At 37.5% G+C, this 21,318-nt stretch overlaps 1 protein-coding gene across 1 annotated transcript in view; it reads right to left on the reverse strand.

Annotated features, from left to right (window-relative positions):
• Window positions 1–21,203: 21,203 nt before the first annotated feature.
• TMEM167A (transmembrane protein 167A) overlaps window positions 21,204–21,318 on the reverse strand; it is a 32,555-nt gene continuing 32,440 nt past the window's right edge. Inside the window, exon 4 of the mRNA XM_065873667.1 lies at window positions 21,204–21,274. Within this exon, the coding sequence (XP_065729739.1) occupies window positions 21,204–21,274 (71 nt within the window). The remainder of the gene's footprint in view (window positions 21,275–21,318) is intronic.

A 21,318-nucleotide genomic window follows, 5' to 3' on the forward strand; every position in this document is an offset into this window, starting at 1 on the left:
GCATGCAATATTTGCTTTTCCCTTTCTGACTTCCTTCACTGTGTATGACAGATTCTAGGTCCATCCACCTCACTGCAAATAACTCAATTTTGTTCCTTTTTATGGCTAATACTACATTGTATATATGTGCCAGATCTTTATCCATTCATTTTTTGATGGACATTTATGTTCCTTCCATGTCCTGGCTATTGTAAATAGTGTTGCAGTGAACATTGTGGTATATGTATCTTTTTGAATTATGGTTTTCTCAGGGTATATGCCCAGTAGTGGGATTGCTGGGTCATATGGTACTTCTGTTTTTAGTTTTTTAAGGAACCTCCATACTATTCTCCATAGTGGCGCTATCAATTTACATTCCCACCAACAGTGCAGGAGGGTTCCCTTTTCTCCACACCCTCTCCAGCGTTTATGTTTGTGGATTTTTTGATGATGGCCATTCTGACTGGTGTGAGGTGATACCTCATTGTTGTTTTGATTTGCATTTCTCTAATGATCAGTGATGTTGAGCATCTTTTCATTTATTTGTTGGCCATCTGTATGTCTTCTCTGGAGAAATGTCTATTTAAGTCTTAGGTCATCTAAATGTCTATTTAGATGTTCATTTTTGGATTGGGGTGTTTGTGTGATATTGAGCTGCATGAGCTGCTCTTATGTATATTTTGGAGATTAATCCTTTGCCGGTTGCTTCAGTTGCAAATATTTTCTCCCATTCTGAGGGTTGTCTTTTTGTCTTGTCTTTGCTGTGCAAAAGCTTTTAAGTTTCATTAGGTCCCACTTGTTTATTTTTGTTTTTACTTCCCTTACTCTAGGAAGTGGGTCAAAAAGGATCTTGCTGTGAGTTATGTCATAGAGTGTTCTGTCTATGTTTTCCTCTAAGACTTTTATAGTGTCTGGCCTTACCTTTAGGTCTTTAATCCATTTTGAGTTTATTTTTGTGTATGGTGTTAGGGAGTGTTCTAATTTCATTCTTTTACATGTAGCTGTCCAGTTTCCCCCACACCACTTATTGAAGAGGCTGTCTTTACTCCGTTGCATATTCTTGCATCCTTTGTCAAAGATAAGATGACCATATGTGTGGGGGTTTATCTCTGGGCTTTCTATCCTGTTCCATTGATCTATATTTCTGTTTTTGTACCAGTACCATACTGTCTTGATTACTGTAGCTTTGTAGTGTAGTCTGAAATCAGGGAACCTGATTCCTCCAGCTTTGTTTTTCTTTCTTAAGATTGCTTTGGCTATTCGGGGTCTTTTGTGTTTCCATACAAATGGTAAAATTTCTTGTTCTAGTTCTGTGAAAAATGCCATTGGTAATTTGATAGGAATTGCATTGAACTTGTAGATTGCTTTGGGTAGTACAGTCATTTTCACAATATTGATTCTTCCAATCCAGGAGCATAGTATATCTCTCCATCTGTTTATGTTACCTTTGATTTCTTTCATCACTGTTTTATAGTTTTCTGAGTACAGGTCTTTTGCCTCCTTAGGCAAGTTTATCCCTAGGTATTTTCTTCTTTTTGTTGCCATAGTAAATGGTATTGTTTGCTTATTTTCTCTTTTTGATATTTTGCTTTTACTGTATAGGAATGCAAGAGATTTCTGTGCATTAATTTTGTATCCCGCAACCTTACCAAATTCATTGGTTCATTCTAGTAGTTTTCTGGGGGCATCTTTAGGATTTTCTATGTATAGTATCATGTCATTGGCAAACAGTGACAGTTTTACTTCTTCTTTTCCAATTTCTGTTCCTTTTATTTCTTTTTCTTCTCTGATCACTGTGGCTAGGACTTCCAATACTGTGTTGAATAATAGTGGTGAGAGTGGACATCCTTGTCTTGTTCCTGATCTTAGAGGAAATATTTTCAGTTTTTCACCATTGAGAATGATGTTTGCTGGGGGTTTGTCATATATGGGTTTTATTATGTTGAGGTAGGTTCCCTGTATGCCCACTTTCTGGAGAGTTTTTTATCACAAATGGGTGTTGAATTTTGTCAAAAGCTTTTTCTGCATCTATTGAGATGATCATATGATTTTTATTCTTTAATTTGTTAATATGGCGTATAACATTGATTGTTTTGCATATATTGAAGAATCCTTGAATCCCTGGGATAAATCCCACTTAATCACAGTGTATGATCCTTTTAATGTGTTGTTGGATTCTGTTTGCTATTATTTTGTTGAGGATTTTTGCATCTATGTTCATCAGTGATGTTGGTCTATAATTTTCTTGTTTTTGTGATGCCTTTGTCTGGTTTTGGTATCAGGGTGATGGTGGCCTCATAGAATGAGTTTGAGAGTGTTCCTCCCTCTGTAATTTTTTGGAAGAGTTTGGTAAGGATAGGTGTTAACTCTTCTCTAAATGTTTGATAGAATTTGCCTGTGAAGCCATCTGGCCCTGGACTTTTGTTTGTTGGAAGATTTTAAATTTCAGTTTCAATTTCATTACCTGTGATTGGTCTGTTTATATTTTCTAATTCTTCCTGGTTCATTCTTGGAAGGGTGTACTTTTCCAAGAATTTGTCCACTTCTTCCGAGTTGTCCATTTTATCGGCATATAGTTGCTTGTCATAGTTTCTTATGATCTTTTGTATTTCTGTGGTGTCTGTTGTAAGTTCTCCTTATTCATTTCTAATTTTGTTGATTTGAGCCTTCTCCCTTTTTTTCTTGATAAGTCTGGCTAAAGGTTTATCAATTTTGTTTATCTTCTCAAGGAACCAACTTTTAGTTTTATTGATCTTTGCTATTGTTTTCTTCATTTCTATTTCATTTATCTCCACTCTGATCTTTACGATTTCTTCCTTCTACTAACTTTGGGGTTTCTTTGTTCTTCCTTTTCTAGTTGCTTTAGGTGTAAGCTTAGATTGTTTATGTGAGATTTTTGTTGTTTCTTGAGGTGAGTTTCAATTGCTATGAACTTCCCTCTTAGAACTGCCTTTGCTGCGTCCCATAGGTTCTAGAGCATTGTTTTTTCGTTGTCATTTGTTTCTAGGTATTTTTTTATTTCTTCTTTGATTTCTTCAGTGATCTCTTGGTTATTTAGCAATACATTGTTTAGGCTCCATGTATTTGTGTTTTTTACTGTTTTTTTTTTTTTTTTTTTTTACCATAACTGATTTCTAATCTCATAGTATTGTGGTCGGAAAAGATGCTTGATACAATTTCAATTTTCTTAAATTTTCTTAAATCACAAAGGTTGATTTGTGACCCAGGATATGATCTATTCTGGAGAACATTCCATGTGCACTTGAGAAGAAAGTGTATTCTTGTGCTTTCTGGTGGAATGTCCTAAAAATATCAATTAGGTCTATCTGGTCTATTGTGTCATTTAAAGCTTGTGTTTCCTTATTTATTTTCTGTCTGGATGATCTGTCTGTTGGTGTAAGTGGGGTGCTAAAGTCCCCCACTATTATTGTGTTACTGTAGATTTCTCCTTTTATGGCTGTTATCATTTGCCTTATGTACTGAGGTGCTCCTATGTTGGGTACATAAATACTTGTAATTGTTATGTTTTCTTCTTGGATTGATCTCTTGATCATTATGTAGTGTCCTTCCTTATCTCTTGTAACATTCCTTATTTTAAAGTCTATTTTATCTGATATGACTATTGCTATTCCAGCTTTCTTGTGATTTCCATTTGCATGGAATATCTTTTTCCATCCTCTCACTTTCAGTCTGTATGTGTCCCTAGGTCTGAAGTGGGTTCCTTGTAGACAGCGTATATATGGGTCTTGTTTTTGTATCCATTCAGCCAGTCTTGTCTTTTGGTTGGAGCATTTAATCCATTTACATTCAAGGTGATTATCGATATGTGTGTTCCTATTACCATTTTCTTAATTGATTTGTGTTTGTTTTTATGGGTCTTTTTTTTCTCTTCTGATTCCTGCTTAGAGAAGTTCCTTTAGTATTTGTTGTAAAGTTGGTTTGGTGGTGCTGAATTCTTATAGATTTTGCTTATCTGTAAAGCTTTTGATTTCTCCATTGAATCTGAATGAGATCCTTGCTGGGTGGAGTAATCTTGGATGTAGGTTTTCCCCTTTCATCACTTTAAATATGTCCTGCCACTCCCTTCTGGCTGGCAGAGTTCCTACTGAAAGATCAGCTGTTAACCATATGGGGATTCCCTTGTATGTTATTTGTTGCTTTTCCCTTGCTGCTTTTAATATTTTTTTCTTTGTATTTAATTTTTGGTAGTTTGATTAATATGTGTCTCAGTGTGTTTCTCCTTGGGTTTTTCCTGTATGGGACTCTCTGTGCTTCCTGGACTTAATTGACTATTTCCTTTCCCATGTTAGGGAAGTTTTCATCTATAATCTCTTCAAATATTTTCTCAGGCCCTTTCTTCTTTTCTTCTTCTGGGACCCCTATAATTCGAATGTTAGTGCATTTAATGTTGTCCCAGAGGTCTCTGAGACTGTCCTCAATTATTTTCATTCTTTTTTCTTTATTCTGCTCCCTGGCAGTTATTTCCACCAGTTTATCTTCCAGGTCACTTATCCGTTCTTCTGCCTTAGTTATTCTGTTATTGATTCCTTCTAGAGTATTTTTAATTTCAGTTATTTTGTTGATCATCACTGTTTGCTCTTTCATTCTTCGAGATCCTTGTTAAATGTTTCTTGTATTTTCTCCATTCTGTTTCTGAGATTATGGATCATCTTTACTATCATTACTCTGAATTCTTTTTCAGATACGTTGCCTATTTCGTCTTCATTTATTTGGTCTTGTAGGTTTTTACCTTGCTTCTTTGTCTGTAACATATGTTTTTGTCCTTTCTTTTTTTTTTTTTTTTGATGGGTGGGGCTGTATTCCTGTCTTACTTGTTGTTTGGCCTGAGGCCTCCAGCACTGGAGTTTGAAGGCAGTTGAGTAGAGCCAGATCTTGGTGCCGAGATGAGGACCTCCAGGAGGCCTCACTCTGATTAATATTCTCTGGGGTCTGAGGTTCTCTGTTAGTCCAGTGGTTTGGACTCAGCGCTCCCACCATAGGAGCTCGGGCCTGACCTCCAGCCTTGGAACCAAGATCCCTCAAACTGATAAGAAATTGTATGAATAATTTTTCTCCACTGGAAGTATAGCTTATTGTCTAATATGCCAGCTACTAGCCACATGGAGCTATTCAGCATTGAAAGGTGGCTAGTTCAGATTGAGATGTCCTTCACTCTGTTCAGTGGCCACCAACTGGATCCTTAGTTTCACTTAACTTCTTGGAAAACGCATGTTGTTGCTCACAAAGAGAATAGGAAGGCGTTGAGGAAATGTATCGCTTCTTCTAACTGTGCTCCTGGCACTGGAATCCCTGCCTCACCCCGTGGGCAGCCAAGCAGGCCCCTTATCTAATTGTTAGTACTTAGTACTTAGATGCCTTTTTGATATGCTAAGAACTCCTAGTGAGGAAGGTGGAATAAATCATTAAGTGAGAAGGAAGGCTTCAATCATTAGCCACAACTTCTGTATAATAGGCTTCTTCAATATGCCATTCATTAACCTGGTTTCAGTAATTAACAGAATTATAGAAAAATGTTTTAAATGTCCAAAGCTATACATAACTGCTACAAAATCATTCATGCTCAGATTTTCTTACTAAGACTTGTCAAGTGCTTCATTTTTTCAAAAGCCTGAAAGTATACATAATTGAGTGGTGTAATAAATACTAAATTCTCTAGTATTGTATTAAGTATGTAATGTAGATGGAGATATGTTTGCCATTATTTTCATAAACCAGAGAGTAAGGAAATTTTATAAAGTTGACATCTTTGTGTCATGTAATTGCAGATAGATGCATATAATTCCATTTAAGATAAAAAAGAATTGAGGGGGCTTCACTGGTGGCACAGTGGTTGAGAGTCCGCCTGCCGATGCAGGGGACACGTGTCCGTGCCCCGGTCCGGGAGGATCCCACATGCCGTGGAGCGGCTGGGCCCGTGAGCCATGGCCACTGAGCCTGCGCGTCCCGAGCCTGTGCTCCGCAACGGGAGAGGCCACGACAGTGAGAGGCCCGTGTACCGCACAAAAAAAAAAAAAAAAAAGAATTGAGTTTCATCACTTAAAAAAATAAATACATTTACTTAGCATGAATTTTACATTCAATGCAAGGCATTTATTTCTGGAACTTGGATCACACTCACTGTGTTGTATATGTAAAACCTTCATTGACTAGTATATACATTTTAAGTTTATTATCTTTTGCCTTTACACAAAACCCTTGGCAGACTAGTCTTAATGCATACATGTTGGAGATAACTGAGTCTGTTTCTTGTCAGTTCTGAATTTAAATGATTTACTTTTCTTGCTGGTTGAAAATGCTTGAAGTTGGGGCATTAGGGGGTAAATTCAGGCCATTTGCGCTTCTTCAAAGAATTTAGAATTTACATGATAGATGAAAGGTTACTAAATACTGTTCACATTCTGGATTTAGAGAGGCAAATAGGAGTGCCCATCCTTAAATACATTAAATTCATATGTAACATCTAGTTTGAGAAAATGAGCGTGGGAGGAAGTGGGAAAAAGGGAAGATTAGAGCAACAGATTTGGAGATAAAATGACAAAGACCTTTTATATTCTCATGGGAATGAAACAAAGAGGGGAAAAATATCAATAAAGCAAGTTGCAAAAAAAGTTTGATGGCCTGAAAATAAAGGCATGAAGAAAAAAAGTAGAGCATGAAATTCAAATGTACATTTGTTGCCATTTATTTTATCATGTATGTTTACCATAAAAATGCAGATTTAGAAAATAAAAGGAAAGAAAAAAACACTGTCATTCCTACCCCTAGAGAAAGTCATTCTTAGCATGTTGGTATATATTTTTACAGTCTTTTCCTAAAACTGTGTGTGTGTGTGTGTGTGTGTGTGTGAGCACACACACACATACACGTAGAGGATTTTTTACACTAAGGAATCTCATTCTATCAAGTGTTTTATAACATATTTCATCACTTAATATATTGTGTGCATCCTTTCATGTCAAAAATAGACTTCAATATAAATACACTTAATGGCTGCATAAATATTCCATTTTGTAGAATAAACAAATAAATGAATTCTATCAAAATATTCTGTAAATTGATCCCTTACAACTTCCATTATTAAAATGGAGCTACAGCCCCCCTACACCCTGAATGACTGAAAACCTGTGGAAGCAGAGGCATCAGTAGGCTAGAGTGCTGTTGCATCCAGGAGTGCTTTGCTTAGTCTGAAGGATCTACAGTACTCCCACAGCCTCAACTCACTGTTCAGTTTCCTGTGCCTGATGTTATTCAGTCTCTCTCACTTCCCAGATGCCTAATTTCTTTTGCCCAGCCTGGGGAACATCTCTGTTTTTCTCAGTGTCCTGCAATGTTTGATAGAACTGGATTCAAATATGGTACTTCAGTGGCTGATTCCCCCATCTAATGCATGCACGTACTTCACTGAGGACCCATGGTCTTGGGGGAGGGAATAATTTAAAATCCATCCTGTCCAACTCTAGAGAAAACTGATAAAATATGAATATTAAGCTTTTTAACGGTGTGATTTCAGTTTGCAGGTAGAGGTGAAGTGGGGAGATATTTCCAAGTGCCCTGAAATAATCAGAAGTAAGCAGTCAACTCTTTTGCATACATGTGCCTCTTATCTTGAATAAGAGACCTGTTCATGCAGACCTAAGTGGAACTTTGGAATATCCATTTAACTTAGGTACCTGTGTAATATACATTAATCTTAGAGGACACGGATATGATTTGTGCCATGCTGTCCTTTTAAATGTTATTACCAAAGTGGAAACAATCCAATAACAGTCTATGGGTTAGATAAATTATGTTGTATTCTATAGCAGAATACTCTCCAATTATTTTTAAATGGTATAATAGCAAAAATCTATAATTTATGTAAAGATAGATGTTCATGATGTATTTTTTTATGTTTTAATTTTTTATTATTATTAAAATTTTTTAAATTGAATTTTCATTTTATATTATAGTTGATTTACAATGTTGTGTTAGTTTCAGGTGTACAACAAAGTAATTCAGTTATACGTCTACTTATTCTTTTTTTAGATTCTTTTCCTATATAGGATATTACAGAATATTGAGTAGAGTTCCCTGTGCTATATAGTAGGTCCTTGTTGGTTATCTATTTTATATATAGTAATGTGCATATGTAAATCCCAAACCCCTAATTTGTCCCTCCCCCCACCTTTTCCCTTTGGTAGCCATAAGTTTGTTTTCAAAGTCTGTGAGTCTGTTTCTGTTTTATAAATAAGTTCATTTGTATCATTTTTTTTAGATTCCACATATAAATGATATCATATGGTATTTGTCTCTGTCTGACTTACTTCACTTAGTATGATAATCTCTAAGTCTATCCATGTTGCTGCAAATGGAATTATTTCATTCTTTTTTACGGCTGAGTAATATTCCATTATATATATATATGTACAACATCTTCTTTATCTATTCTTCTGTTGATCGACATTTAGGTTGCTTCCCTGTCTTGGCTGTTGTAAATAGTGCTGCAATGAACATTGGGTTGCATGGATCTTTTCAAATTATGGATTTCTTCAGATATATGCCCAGGAGTGGGATTGATGGATCATATGGTAGTTCTATTTTTAGTTTTTTAAGGAATCTCCATACTGTTCTCCATAGTGGTTGTACCAATTTACATTCCCCACAACAGTGTAGGAGGGTTCCCTTTTCTCCACACCCTCTCCAGCATTCACTGTAGACTTTTTTTTTTTTGGTGGTACGCGGGCCTCTCACTGTTGTGGCCTCTCCTGTTGCGGAGCACAGGCTCTGGATGCGCAGGCTCAGCAGCCATGGCTCACGGGCCCAGCCACTCCGCGGCATGTGGGATCTTCCCAGACCGGGGCACGAACCCGCGTCCCCTGCATCGGCAGGCGGACTCCCAACCACTGCACCACCAAGGGAGCCCTCACTATAGACTTTTTGATGATGGCAATTTTGGCCAGTGTGAGGTGATATTTCATTGCACTTTTGATTTGCATTTCTCTAATAATTAGCAATGTTGAGCATCTTTTCATGTGCTTTTTGGTCACCTGTATGTCTTCTTTGGAGAAAAATCTATTTAGGACTTCTGCCCATGTTTTGATTAGGTTTTTGTTTTTTTGACATAGAGCTGCTTGAGCCATTTGTATATTTCAGAGATTAATCCCTTGTCAGTGGCTTCATTAGCAACTATTTTCTCCCTTTCTGAGTGTTGTCTTTTGATCTTCTTTATGGTTTCTTTGCTGTGCAGAAGCTTTTAAGTTTAATTAGATCCCATTTGTTTACTTTTGTTCTTATTTTCATTACTCCAGGAGGTGGATCAAGGAAGATGTTGCTGAGATTTGTGTCAAAGAGTTTTTTGCCTATGTTTTCTTCTAAGAGTTTTATAGTGTCTGGCCTTACATTTAGGTCTTTGATCCATTTTGAGTTTATTTTTGTGTTTAGTGTAAGAAAATTGTTCTAATTTCATTCTGTTACATGTAGCTGTCCAGTTTTCCCAGCACAACTTATTAAAGAGACTGTCTTTTCTCCATTGTGTATTCTTACCTCCTTTGTCGTAGATTAATTGACATAGGTGCGTGAGTTTATTTCTCGGCTTTCTGTCCTCTTCCATTGATCTATATTTCTGTTTTGTGCCAGTACCATACTGTCTTGATGACTGTAGCTTTGTAGCATAGTCTGAAGTCAGGAAGCCTCATTCCTCCAGCTCTGTTTTTCTTTCTCAGGATTACTTTGGCTATTTGGGGTCTTTAGTGTTTTCATAAAAATTTAAAAATGTTTTGTTCTAGTTCTGTGAAAAATGCCATTGGTAATTTAATAGAGACTGCATTGAATTTGTAGATTGTCTTGCATAGTATAGTCATTTTGACAATATTGATTCTGCCAATTCAAGAACATGGTATATCTTTTAATTTGTTTGTGTCATCTTTGATTTCTTTCATCAGCATCTTATAGTTTTCAGAGGACAGATCTTTTGTCTCCTTAGGTAGGTTTATTCCTAGGTATTTCATTCTTTTTGATGTGATGGTAAATGGGATTGTTTCCTTAATTTCTCTTTCTGAACTTTAATTGTTAGTGTATAGGAATGCAAGAGATTTCTGTGCATTAATTTTGTATCCTGCTAACTTTACCAAATTCATTGATTAGCTCTAGTAGTCTTCTGGTAGCATCTTTAGGATTTTCTATGTATAGTATCATATCATCTGCAAACAGTAACAGTTTTACCTCTTCTTTTCCAATTTGGGTTCCTTTTATTACTTTTTCTTCTCTGATTGCTGTGGCTAGGACTTACAAAACTATGTTGAATAAAAGTGGTGGAGGGGACATCCTTGTCTTATTCCTGATTCTAGAAGGTATACTTTCAGCTTTTCACCATTGTGAATGATGTTAGCTGTGGGTTTGTCATATATGGCCTATATTATATTGAGGTAAATTCCCTCTATGCTCACCTTCTAGAGAGTTTTTCTCATAAATGGGTGTTGAATTTTGTCAAAAGCTTTTTCTGCATCTATTGAGATGATCGTATTATTTTTATTCTTCAGTTTGTTAATATGGTGTATCACATTGATTGATTTGCGTATATTGAAGAATCCTTGCATCCCTGGGCTAAATCCCACTTGATCATGGTGTATGATCCTTTTAATACATTCTTGGATTTGGTTTGCTAGTTTTTGTTGAGGATTTTTGTGTCTATGTTCATCAGTGAAATTGGCCTGTAATTTTCTTTTTTTGTGGTATCTTTGTCTGCTTTTGGTATCAGGGTGATTGTGGCCTCATAGAATGAGCTTGGGAGTGTTCCACCTGCAATCTTTTGGAAGAGTGTCAGAAGGATAGGTCAGAAGGATAGGATAGGATAGTTTCAGAAGGATAGGATATCAAACATTTATCTCTTCTCTAAATGTTTGATAGAATTGGCCTCTGAGCCATCTGGTCCTGGACTTTTGTTTGTTGGAAGTTTTAAAATCACTGTTCAGTTTCTGGTGGGCAAGGCCATGTCAAGTAGTGAGCTGTGAGGTCAGTAAGGCTCTAGACAGCCTGTCTGCTGATGGGTGGGGCTGTGATCTTATCCTGCTAGTTGTTTGGTCTGAGGTATTCCAGCACTGGAGCCTGTAGGCTGATGGGTAGGGCCAGGTCTTGATGCCAAAACTGTGACCTCTGGGAGAGCTTACGCCCATCAATATTCTCTGGGGCCTCTGTCACCAGTGTCCTTGCTGCCCCAGTAAGCCACAGCTGATCCCCTCGTCTCCAAGTGACCCTCCAAGACTTATAGGTAGGTCTGGCCCAGGATCCTATGGAGTTACTTCTTTTTGCTGGGTCCCAGTGCACATGAATCCTTGAGTGCACCCTTCAAGAGTGTATTCTTTGTTTCCTCCAGTCCTGTGGAGCTCCTTTACTCAAGCCCTGCTGGCCTTCAAAGCCAAATGCTCTGGGGGCTCCTCCTCCTGATAGCAGCCTGACATGGGGCTTAGAACTCTTACTCCTGTGGGACAACCTCTGTGACACAATTATTTTCCAGTGTGTGGGCCACCCACCCAGTGGGTATGGGATTTGATTATATTGCAAAAGCACCCCTCCTACCATCTCGCTGTGGCTTCTTCTGTGTCTTTGGGTGTAGAATATCATTTTTGTAGGTTCAAGCTTTTTTGTTGATGGTCGTTCAGCAGTTATTTGTGACTTTGGTGTTTTCATGAGAGGAGGTGAGCTCAAATCCTTCTACTCCGCCATATTGTCCAGGAATCTCCCATGATGTATTGATAAATGGGGAGGCTACAAAATAGCATGTGCTATTTTATAAAAATAAATTGTATGCTTTATCTTTACATGGCTATCTTTGCATGAATATCTTTACATGAATTGTTAATGGTGGTTGTTTTAGACTGAGAGGATTATTGGAAACTTCTATTTTTTTGTCTTTTTGTGTATTTATATTTTTTAAGTTTTCTGTAATTCATAGATTTCAACTTTGTAGTGAGATAAAAAAATTTGAAGGGGCTCATTATACCATCTCTCAAGCAGATGGCTTGTCATTCAGAGGTTGCCGTTCTCTTAAAAGGCAGAATCAATAGCAGAAATTATAAGTATCTCCTGCTGAGTGACTCATACTGTGCTAGGGTGATGAGAGGTAAGGGGCAGCTACATTAGCATGTTTCCTTGGATTATCATGAGTAAAAACATTTGGACAGCACAGAGTAGGGGGAAGTGATTAGCAATTCAAGGCCTAAAAGTTATTTTCTTTCTATTTTTTTCCTCCTTCTTTTCTTTCAAGTTGATGAGGACATTTCCCTTTGCATGGTGTAGCTAATGGGTGAGCTGATTCTTGCTGATATTCATAGAATAGGTTAATCTCAGGATTAGGTTAAAAGAAAAAAGGGAGCAACAAGCACATGCTCCCTGAATATTTCCTACTGAAATAACCACTGTTCAAATCACAGAATGTCTCCTGTAAGTCTTTAAAATGATCGAAGTGAGTCCTTATAGAATTTCTGGCAAGGTGAAATTCCTGGGTACATTTCACAAAGTAGAATTTCCAACCACAGTGGGATTTCCAAGAATATGCCTAGAAGAAAACAAATGAATCTTCACTCTCTAAGAGCTCTTTTTCTTTGTTTAACCAACTGCTGAGAAATATAAGTGGGGGCCAGTGAAGAACAACTTGTACTATGAATACAGGATAGTCATCGGTTTTTAGAGCTGGACAGGCTTTTAGAGATCATCTAACTCAAATCTGAGAAAGATGAGGAGACTCGCCCCAAAGTTTTATATCTATCATACAGATGGCGGCTCCCTTCTCACCACTTTCCCATTATATAAGTGGAAAAGGAGGACTGCATTCATTTTCTTAGGCTGAAGCTCTGTTCCTTAGTCATATTTTCTCATTATGCCTTTTGGCATTTGTGCCACAGCTGCAACTACATATGCTTCAGTTGATGGAAGAAGTGGGAGTAGGATTTGTAACATGAGCTATACCTAGATTATGTGGACGAGAATATTAAATAGAATGTACTCAGAGATATTTGTCCCCTTTCAAAAAAAATTAAGCATAAGAATTCAGTTTATTTCAGTTTTAAATCTCAACAAGTTTATTCTCTGAGAGCCGATTTCTCTAGATTTCCGTGACATTTTTGGATGGAGCAGAAAAAGTCCCTATGGAATAGATTAGAGAGTGTTAATATGCTTAAGTAGAAAGAAAACCTCTATAGAAGAATTAGTGTACATGACTAAGGTTCTGTGAAGTCTGCTGATTGTACCAGCACCAGCTCACCAGTACCTTCCAATGACCACTTCTTTCCTTGTAACTCCATTGGGTGTGATTCAGATTGACCAAGATCATCTATCATTTCGTTGGACTTCTTCACAGCCCCTCTGCTTCCTAGCTGAGTTATTTATGTAACATTATTCCACATGGGAAAGCCCAGCTGTTAAAGTTTTAGAATCGGGAATAAGAACAGATTTTTATTAGATCTTTCATCTTGTCTACAGTGTGTTTTTCTTGGTTTAAATAATGATAACAGCATGCTAGCACCTCTGCCATAACTCACTCTCCTGTACGTGTCTTGGAGGGGAAAATGCCCTTGTACTTCTGGGGTTCCAGAATGAGGCTTTTATAAAACTGAATCTGAAATCAATGTGTGGGATGGTATAGTCACCTGGTGAGTTTGAACTCATATGCTTGGGGTAGGCACTGCAGAGGTAAAAATGATAGAACTAAACTACAGATTGGCGGGAGCAAGGGAGGGATATGAAAGAGAGAAAAAAAAGGAGTTTAGGGGGTTAGAAAGTTTCTATCATAGAAGGAAAGTTGTACTGTTTACAAAAATAAGGAGACTCAGACAGAAGCAGATTTAGAAGGGATAAACAGTTTTGTTTGGCATGTTTTTGACTTGCTGGGAGGCGATCCAAGTGGGTCTTTAAGAGGATGTGAGGCCCTTGTAATGTGTCAGATTGGTTAGGCCGTCCTACATTTCCCAGAACTCCATTTCCTCTAAGGTTTGGTTAGAGTGGGCCACAGGAGAGTCTTGTGTGAAATTTGAGGGCAGAGGTGCAGCAACCACCGTTTTGTTAGTTCACACATGTTGTCCCAGGTGTGCTAAACTTTTTAGCATGAGGCAATGGCTGGGCCTATAACTATTCCACTTTCTCCTTCAGTTTCTCTAACCCTTGGCCAGATGTGTGTTTAGCTACAAGGTGAAAGGCACTGGCTTCTTTCTGCAGGACGTCCACAGCACCAAGATCAGAGCAATAATAACTGATGGGTTTCAGTCCATCCTGAAGCTTCTAGCCTTTCCTTCCCAATTACCTGCCCTGTGGATTTCAGTTCCAATACGAGATCCAAGGACAGCCTGATAGACACTATACCTGCTCCAATTTTGCAAGCAGGTATTGATTCATCCTTTGCATGAGTCTGCCAGTCTTCTCTATGGCTCAAAGCACTGCATAATTTGGCTCATTTTTCTATCTAACTTATACCATTCTTTGTCTCATTTAGTTCATGCTAGTTTCCTATCAACTTCTCCACTTCAAGTCCCAAGCTCTTTCCCATCTCTGGGTCCTCAAGTATGCTGTTCCTTCTGCCTCCTGGCTTATGCTCTTTTCGTCTGCAGGTCTTAGCCTAACCCATCAACTTCATGGACTGGCCATCTCAGACCACTCCATCTAAAATCATCCTTTGTTTGGTGTCTTCAAGGTCCTTACTAGAGGTTGTGTATGCCTATCTATTTTGGTTAGTTGGGCTTCATTAGAATCGAGGTTCTGTGACAGGAGCTGTCTTGTTCCACATTGTATACGCTGATGCTGGCACTGTGTCTGGCACACAGCCAGTTCTCAAAGGATTCTTCTAGAAATAGAAAGGAAGATGTGGAGGAACCTACTTTGTGGGACAGCCATGTCAGAGGGAGTAATTTTCCATTCCTTGGAGGCATAAAGATTATCCTGAATTCTACCCTTATTTCTGTTATTCATGGCAAGTCAAATAATTGCCTAGGGATTCAGGAACCATCTCAATAGTTTCCTATGTCCAATTTCTCTTAACAGATTCAATTACGCCTCTTTGAAAGGATGCCTGTGATGGTAATACTTAAAAATAAAAACAACTAGGATTGGAGTTGCCTGTAGTATGAATGCAGTTTTAAGTTATGGGTTTTAAATTCTGTTACTGTATGTTATTTTGGCTTTGATTCACTTAGAGCTCATAACAGTGACCCATTAATAGAGATCTGAATGAGGTTTAGATTACATACTCATAAAACTAACTTTTCTGAAAACTCATCTAACTTTATTACCCTATATTTTGTGTTCTACAGCTCTCTTAATTTCATACTGTAAACCTCTTAAACATATTTTATAAAAGTACTCTCATCACTTTCCAAGATTTAATAGAGGTTCCTCCATTTGTGAATAATATTAGCTACAAAGCAAGCAAAGAATAAACAATACTTTTATTAAATAAAATAAAAAGGAAAATCCTATCTTGTTTTTCTAAGGCCCTAATGAAATGTTATTGAAAGAGTGTTCTATCTTCCTTTCAATCTCCAAGATCAAATCTTTTGGTGTTACCCTGAGTCTGCAGATCATTTTTCTTTAAAACTTCACTACTGCAAATATTCCTTCTTTGAGGCCAGCCTTCTTGAAATCCTTCATGCCTTAAATGTGTCCTTATTTCTTTTTAAGCAGTCTAATATCTTTGCACATTACTTTTCCAGCATTTAGCCTACACGTACTACGTGATCAAAAGTGTTGAAGTGGCTCATAAATTAGACGTTTTTGGCAATTTGGGTACAAACCTTCAATTACTACACATTTGCTCCCAGGCTACTTCCCTTGCCAAATAGAGCTCAAACAGTAGTGGTGTCTGGGTATTTTGAAATTCCTAAGTGCTCTCATCCTCTACAGGGTGTGTGTGAAGTGACGTACCCTATTTCCAATATTTATGTTTCTCTCTCTTTTTTTCTCCCAGCAAATCTGTTATGGTTCAGGATATTAATGCAAACCCTCCGAATAGAAAACAGATTTTGCTTTCCTACTGTGTTAAACTAATGGTCTCAAGCAAAGCCATTTTGAATTCTTTTGATCTAAATTAGAAATCAGAAACTTAGTAATTTTTCTCTATAGTCTCACATCAACTCGTAGTTACAATGGAGCAGTGAGGGAGGTTTATAATATACACTGAGGATACAACTAAGATACTGTTTTTCTATTCGTATATGAAGTACTTTTTGAATTCAAAACTCAACTAAAAATATAGTTGTTGCAATTCACTTGGTTAAGTCAATTATTTCCGGTAACAGGTCTAACGAAGGTTTGTCTGTGTTAACTGGGTGCTGGGAAGATAACAGTAGAAAGACCATGCTACCCAAAGCAAGGTACACAGTACATGTTTTTTTTTCATACTTCTCAATAAATGGTATAAATTGGCTAAATAATCTCACTCTGATGGTCACTGCTCACAGATTTTGATAGCTACTTGCCAGAAGGCTTGAGCATCTGAAGGCTCTCAGTTGAGGACAAGTTGAAAGTTACTGTCAATAATTAATTGTCACTTTCACTCAGAATCAGATTTCCACCATCTCTGGAGGGAATTCATGACTTCACATCTAAAGCAAGTCATTAGACTCTTGAAGGCTCACTCAAAGAAACAGCAATATAATAGATTGAACAGCTTTAAGATGCAAAACAATATAAAAATAAAACTTCCCCAAACCAACCTCGACCAGCCATGAATTAAAATGCAGGTAAAACAAATAGAAATATTTCTCTATTCCCATCTTACTCAAAATATGGCCATTTCAATACTCTAACCAACCCTCTAAAAAACCTTTCACTCACCTGACCATAAGACAAAACTAGGAGGCTCTTGCAAGTTCATTATGATTTTTATTACATACCACAGACATATGCACTAACCATAGAGTAGGATGATTTTTTGTACTCTCAAAACCACAGGAAATATATTTCCACCTACGCTTTTTTTTTCTGATATTGGAGTGGCATTTCAGATTACCATTTTGGGACTGGTTGAGGGCAAAGTAAAAGAAACTGTGGAAGGCAATGTATAGATTACATAATCATGAAGCTATTTTTGGAAGCTAGTAACTTGCTGATTGAGAATAACAGGGCTGTGCAATACTCACAATGCTGATATTACACAAGTACTTATATTTTGTACATCTACTGTTACTGGATACCAAAGAAAGCAGAGGGGTCCCTAAGAATCTTCCGTTCTTGTTTTCAGTTTCCTATGATCCAGTACTTCTCGAAGGCTTTGAAAGGAGCACATGTCCTTGTTTATTAGAAATCTTTTCTGTGCACCCAGGAAATGCAGAAATTGCAACAACCTTCGCTTCTTATGCACATGTGTGCTTTAACAATCCTGACTACTTTTGGCACTGATAGAGTATGAGCTACTCAGAGTTCCTGAAAATATTTGACCTGACTGGTAAGTTACCTTGGCTTTATGCTATGCAGATGCCTCTGGAGAGGACAGTAATGTATTATTCTTGGTCCAAAATAAGGTTGGCATGGATATATTTAACCTTGTTTACACATACACCAAGGGAGAATTTTAGTTTTATTCTTGAATTTTTTTGTCAGGCAGGAGGAAACATACTGAACTTCAATTCTGAGGTAGATAATAGATAGCAATGAGAAAAATACAAGACCCTCTAGGATCTAACCTCTCTCCACCTTTCTAGGCTTATATCGTAGTGTAGTTGACCCTTGAACAATGTGGGGGTTAGGGGCGCTGACCGTCTGCGCAGTCCACACTCCAGGGATATCCTACAGTCAGCCATCCATAAGCGAGGTTCCGTAGCCACAGATTCGACCAACTTGGGATCATGCAGTACTGTAGCATTTACCACTGAAGAAAACCCAACATATAAGTGGAGCTGCACAGTTCAAACCTGTGTTGTTCAAGGCTCAGCTGTACTCCCCAGGTGGCTGGCATGACAAGCTAGGTACTGATGGTCCATAATATACCCCTGGTGCTTTTGCATATTGCTCTTAAATTCAGCTTAAGCCTTGCTTCTCTGGAAGGAAGTTCATATCCCTGACTGAGCTGTCACCTTTTTATTTTCTTCTAGAATCCTGGTGTTATCTCAATAATAAATGCTATCACACTGCACTTCATATAAAATAACCTAATTTCTCTCTCACCCACAACATTATGAACCACTAGAGGGAAGAAACTGTGTACTTGTGTTCAGTGATAATAGATTGAATGCACTCTCTTAATGCCTCTTTAAAATGCTGAAATATAAATATTCTATTTATAAGTGGTAGGTCTTTTTCACAAAACCAGGCAGAGATCTGTTCATTTTTGACTTTGTGAACTTGAAGAAGTTACTTCACTGAAATCTCAATTTTGTCCTAGGTTAGAACTAGACTGATCTGCATTTTACTAAGATGATGGTGTCTGTTACAAGTTACATATTACTACTTTTCCCGGCATAGGACTGTTTTGAATCTGACGATGTAAGAACATTCAGGATAGTAGTGTCTGGCACGGCAGCATAGGCATTAACAAAATACTGGACTTGAATCTAAACTTTTTTAAGCCACAGAGGGAATTCAGCAGACTATGTCTTCTTTTGATTGAACATCTTTTAAGACTGCCTGGAAAGAAGGCATGCTCCTGCCATTGGCACAGCTGAGGCCAATCAGGAACTAAACATCAGCACAAAACAAATTCCAGGCAAGATGGAATCAAAAGATTTTGGAGCCAGGAAGGAGCTTAGGGAGGGTATTTGAATCTAGCAAGCTGTGGACTTTAGTGCCCATCATCCCATCTGGCCTTGCACCAAGACTGTGACAGAGGCAGTCCATCTGATGTTTAAATTGATCCTTAATCCTCTTCTGCATCGTTCCACCTTGCAAAGACCACAAGAGGAATATCTGAATATTCTGTGGGCTTAAAACTACCTACACCGCCCTTTGGGTTAGAGAATAGGATTTAGTGGTAATTCTTTGAAAAAAAAAAACACATTAAAGAAAATGCTCATTGGGCTTCCCTGGTGGTGCAGTGGTTGAGAGTCCGCCTGCCGATGCAGGGGACATGGGTTCGTGCCCCGGTCCGGGAAGATCCCACATGCCGCAGAGCGGCTGGGCCCGTGAGCCATGGCCGCTGAGCCTGCGCGTCCGGAGCCTGTGCTCCGCAACGGGAGAGGCCACAACAGTGAGAGGCCCGCGTACCGCAAAAAAAAAAAGAAAAAGAAAATGCTCATTGCTTTTCTTCACAGAATCTTGTGTCTTTCAACCACCTCCCAAAGAGCTTGTGTTTCAAAAGGTCAGAATGTCTGGGGTCAGAAATAAGCTGCTTCCTATTCTGTTCAGCATCTACACACAGTAAAATGTTTATATGTTGCCACAAATTTTCCAAAAAATTATTTCTTCCTCTACTTTCCACCTACCTCCTCTGAAATGCCAACTTAAAAGAAACGTCCTAGAACTGATTATCTAGAATAGTCCTCCCTTTTTCATATTAGATTTGTGTTAGTATATAAAAAATTAGTTGATATAGCTTTTGGAAAGTCTAGTTGGCAGCAGAGTTGGACAACAGATGGCCATTCAAGAAACTAGACCCAGAAAGGTGACTTACTCTGCATGTATATTCTGATAAGAGTCCTATTTTGGGGATACCCTGAAAATCCTTGACCTAATGCAAAGCCCAAGAGACAGTGCAGAGTAGGAACAATTATAACCTGATTAACCTGTTTAAGGCAAAATATACCATTTTAAACCAGCTATAGATAAGCCAGAAATGTACAATAAACAAATATACTGACAGCCAAACAGCAGCTTTTATCTTTTGCAAAAAAAAAGCAGGCAACGTGTAACAAGATTTTCTTACATGTTTCCTAGAATTCTAAGTACTTTAAAGTGGTCCTAAAAATAGGTAACTTTCAGTTCCATACTTTGTTTCTGCAGAAACAGCTACTGGCAGGCTCATTTAAAAATAATTCTAAACAATTTTTTTCTTAAAAAAAAAAGTTTATTCTTTTTATCTTTATGGGGAATTAACAGCCGACAACAATATCTAATTCATACTATGTATAATGGGCAATTTTTAGTTAAGAAGTTTTCCTTCGCTTTGAAACTTTAACTGAATTTTGAAATGTTAACCATAAATGTGTAATAACTGCTCTACTACAAAATTTATGTCACATTTCCAATGTTCCTCTTGCCTCAATGAAAATTACTGAAGGTCCTCCTTTATCATCAAAGCTCAAAGACATTTATGCCATGGCATATGGTAAGTAGATGTGAAAACGTTTATCATCATGTAGTAAGTTACACAAGATTCCAGTTCAAGTTGATAGGCAAAACATAAACTAGGTTTAAAGTGCTGTATTAAAAAACAAAAACACAGTTTGCATTTTAGGGTAATTAAAATGTAGAGACCTAACACTAAAAAGAATGAAAAACGTGTGTAAGATTATCATTCCGTTTAGCTCTTTTTTACTCTAAGCATGTAGTCTTATTCCAAAAACAACAGTTAGCTGGTCAAATTTATGCTTAAGACATTTATCCATACTTAACCAGAGGTTTCAGAGACGATAACACCAGTCAGGAATTCTGAATTCTTTTATGTTAAATAGGAACATTTTCTCAATAGCACTCTTAAGTCACTTCTCGTTTATCTTCCTCCTTAAGAACTGCATGGGCTTGTTTTAAATAGTTTAAATACCTGTAATAAACTACAGTTTGCTAACAGTAGAGGTACTCTGGTTAATGCTCAAAATGATGTGGCCAGAGGAAAAGCAAGCATTATTAAATATGAATGCAGTCCTTACCAACACGAATTGAACCTTTTTTTTTTTCAATAAAAAAGCTAGTCCAAAAAGTCTCATTCTATAAAGATTTATCGTTTCCAAATCACGGTGAAAGGAACTTAAGTAATTTACCAATTTTGTTTTCTCCTATGTGCCTTAAAGATACCTCACTAAAAACTGGTATCTGACATAACAGAATGACATATGCAGAATGTAATATTGCAGTGACAGTACTGAGGTTGATTGTTACAGACATATTTAAGCTCTGAGTATTAAATGGTTACATCCTAATTATATAGAACATTGGTCCAATAACAAAAATAGAGAACAGCAGCTGAAAATTTATCTCATTCAATGTTCAAAGATAAAAGGGTTAACCACTCTTTCCATTATTTTCTGCAGATAAGTCCTTTTTTTTCATATTTAAATCTGATTGCAACTGAATTCTGGCATTTTTCCAAGCTACTGTATGAAGAGGATGCTGAAGGCCATCACAATACAGCATACTGCAACATAAGGACTCTTCCGTTCACCTGTTGGAAAAAAGGTAGATATATTCACGTTGATTAACTGAGTG

The sequence above is a fragment of the Phocoena phocoena genome, chromosome 3 (genome assembly GCF_963924675.1).
Source record: "Phocoena phocoena chromosome 3, mPhoPho1.1, whole genome shotgun sequence".
Taxonomy (NCBI): domain Eukaryota; kingdom Metazoa; phylum Chordata; class Mammalia; order Artiodactyla; family Phocoenidae; genus Phocoena; species Phocoena phocoena.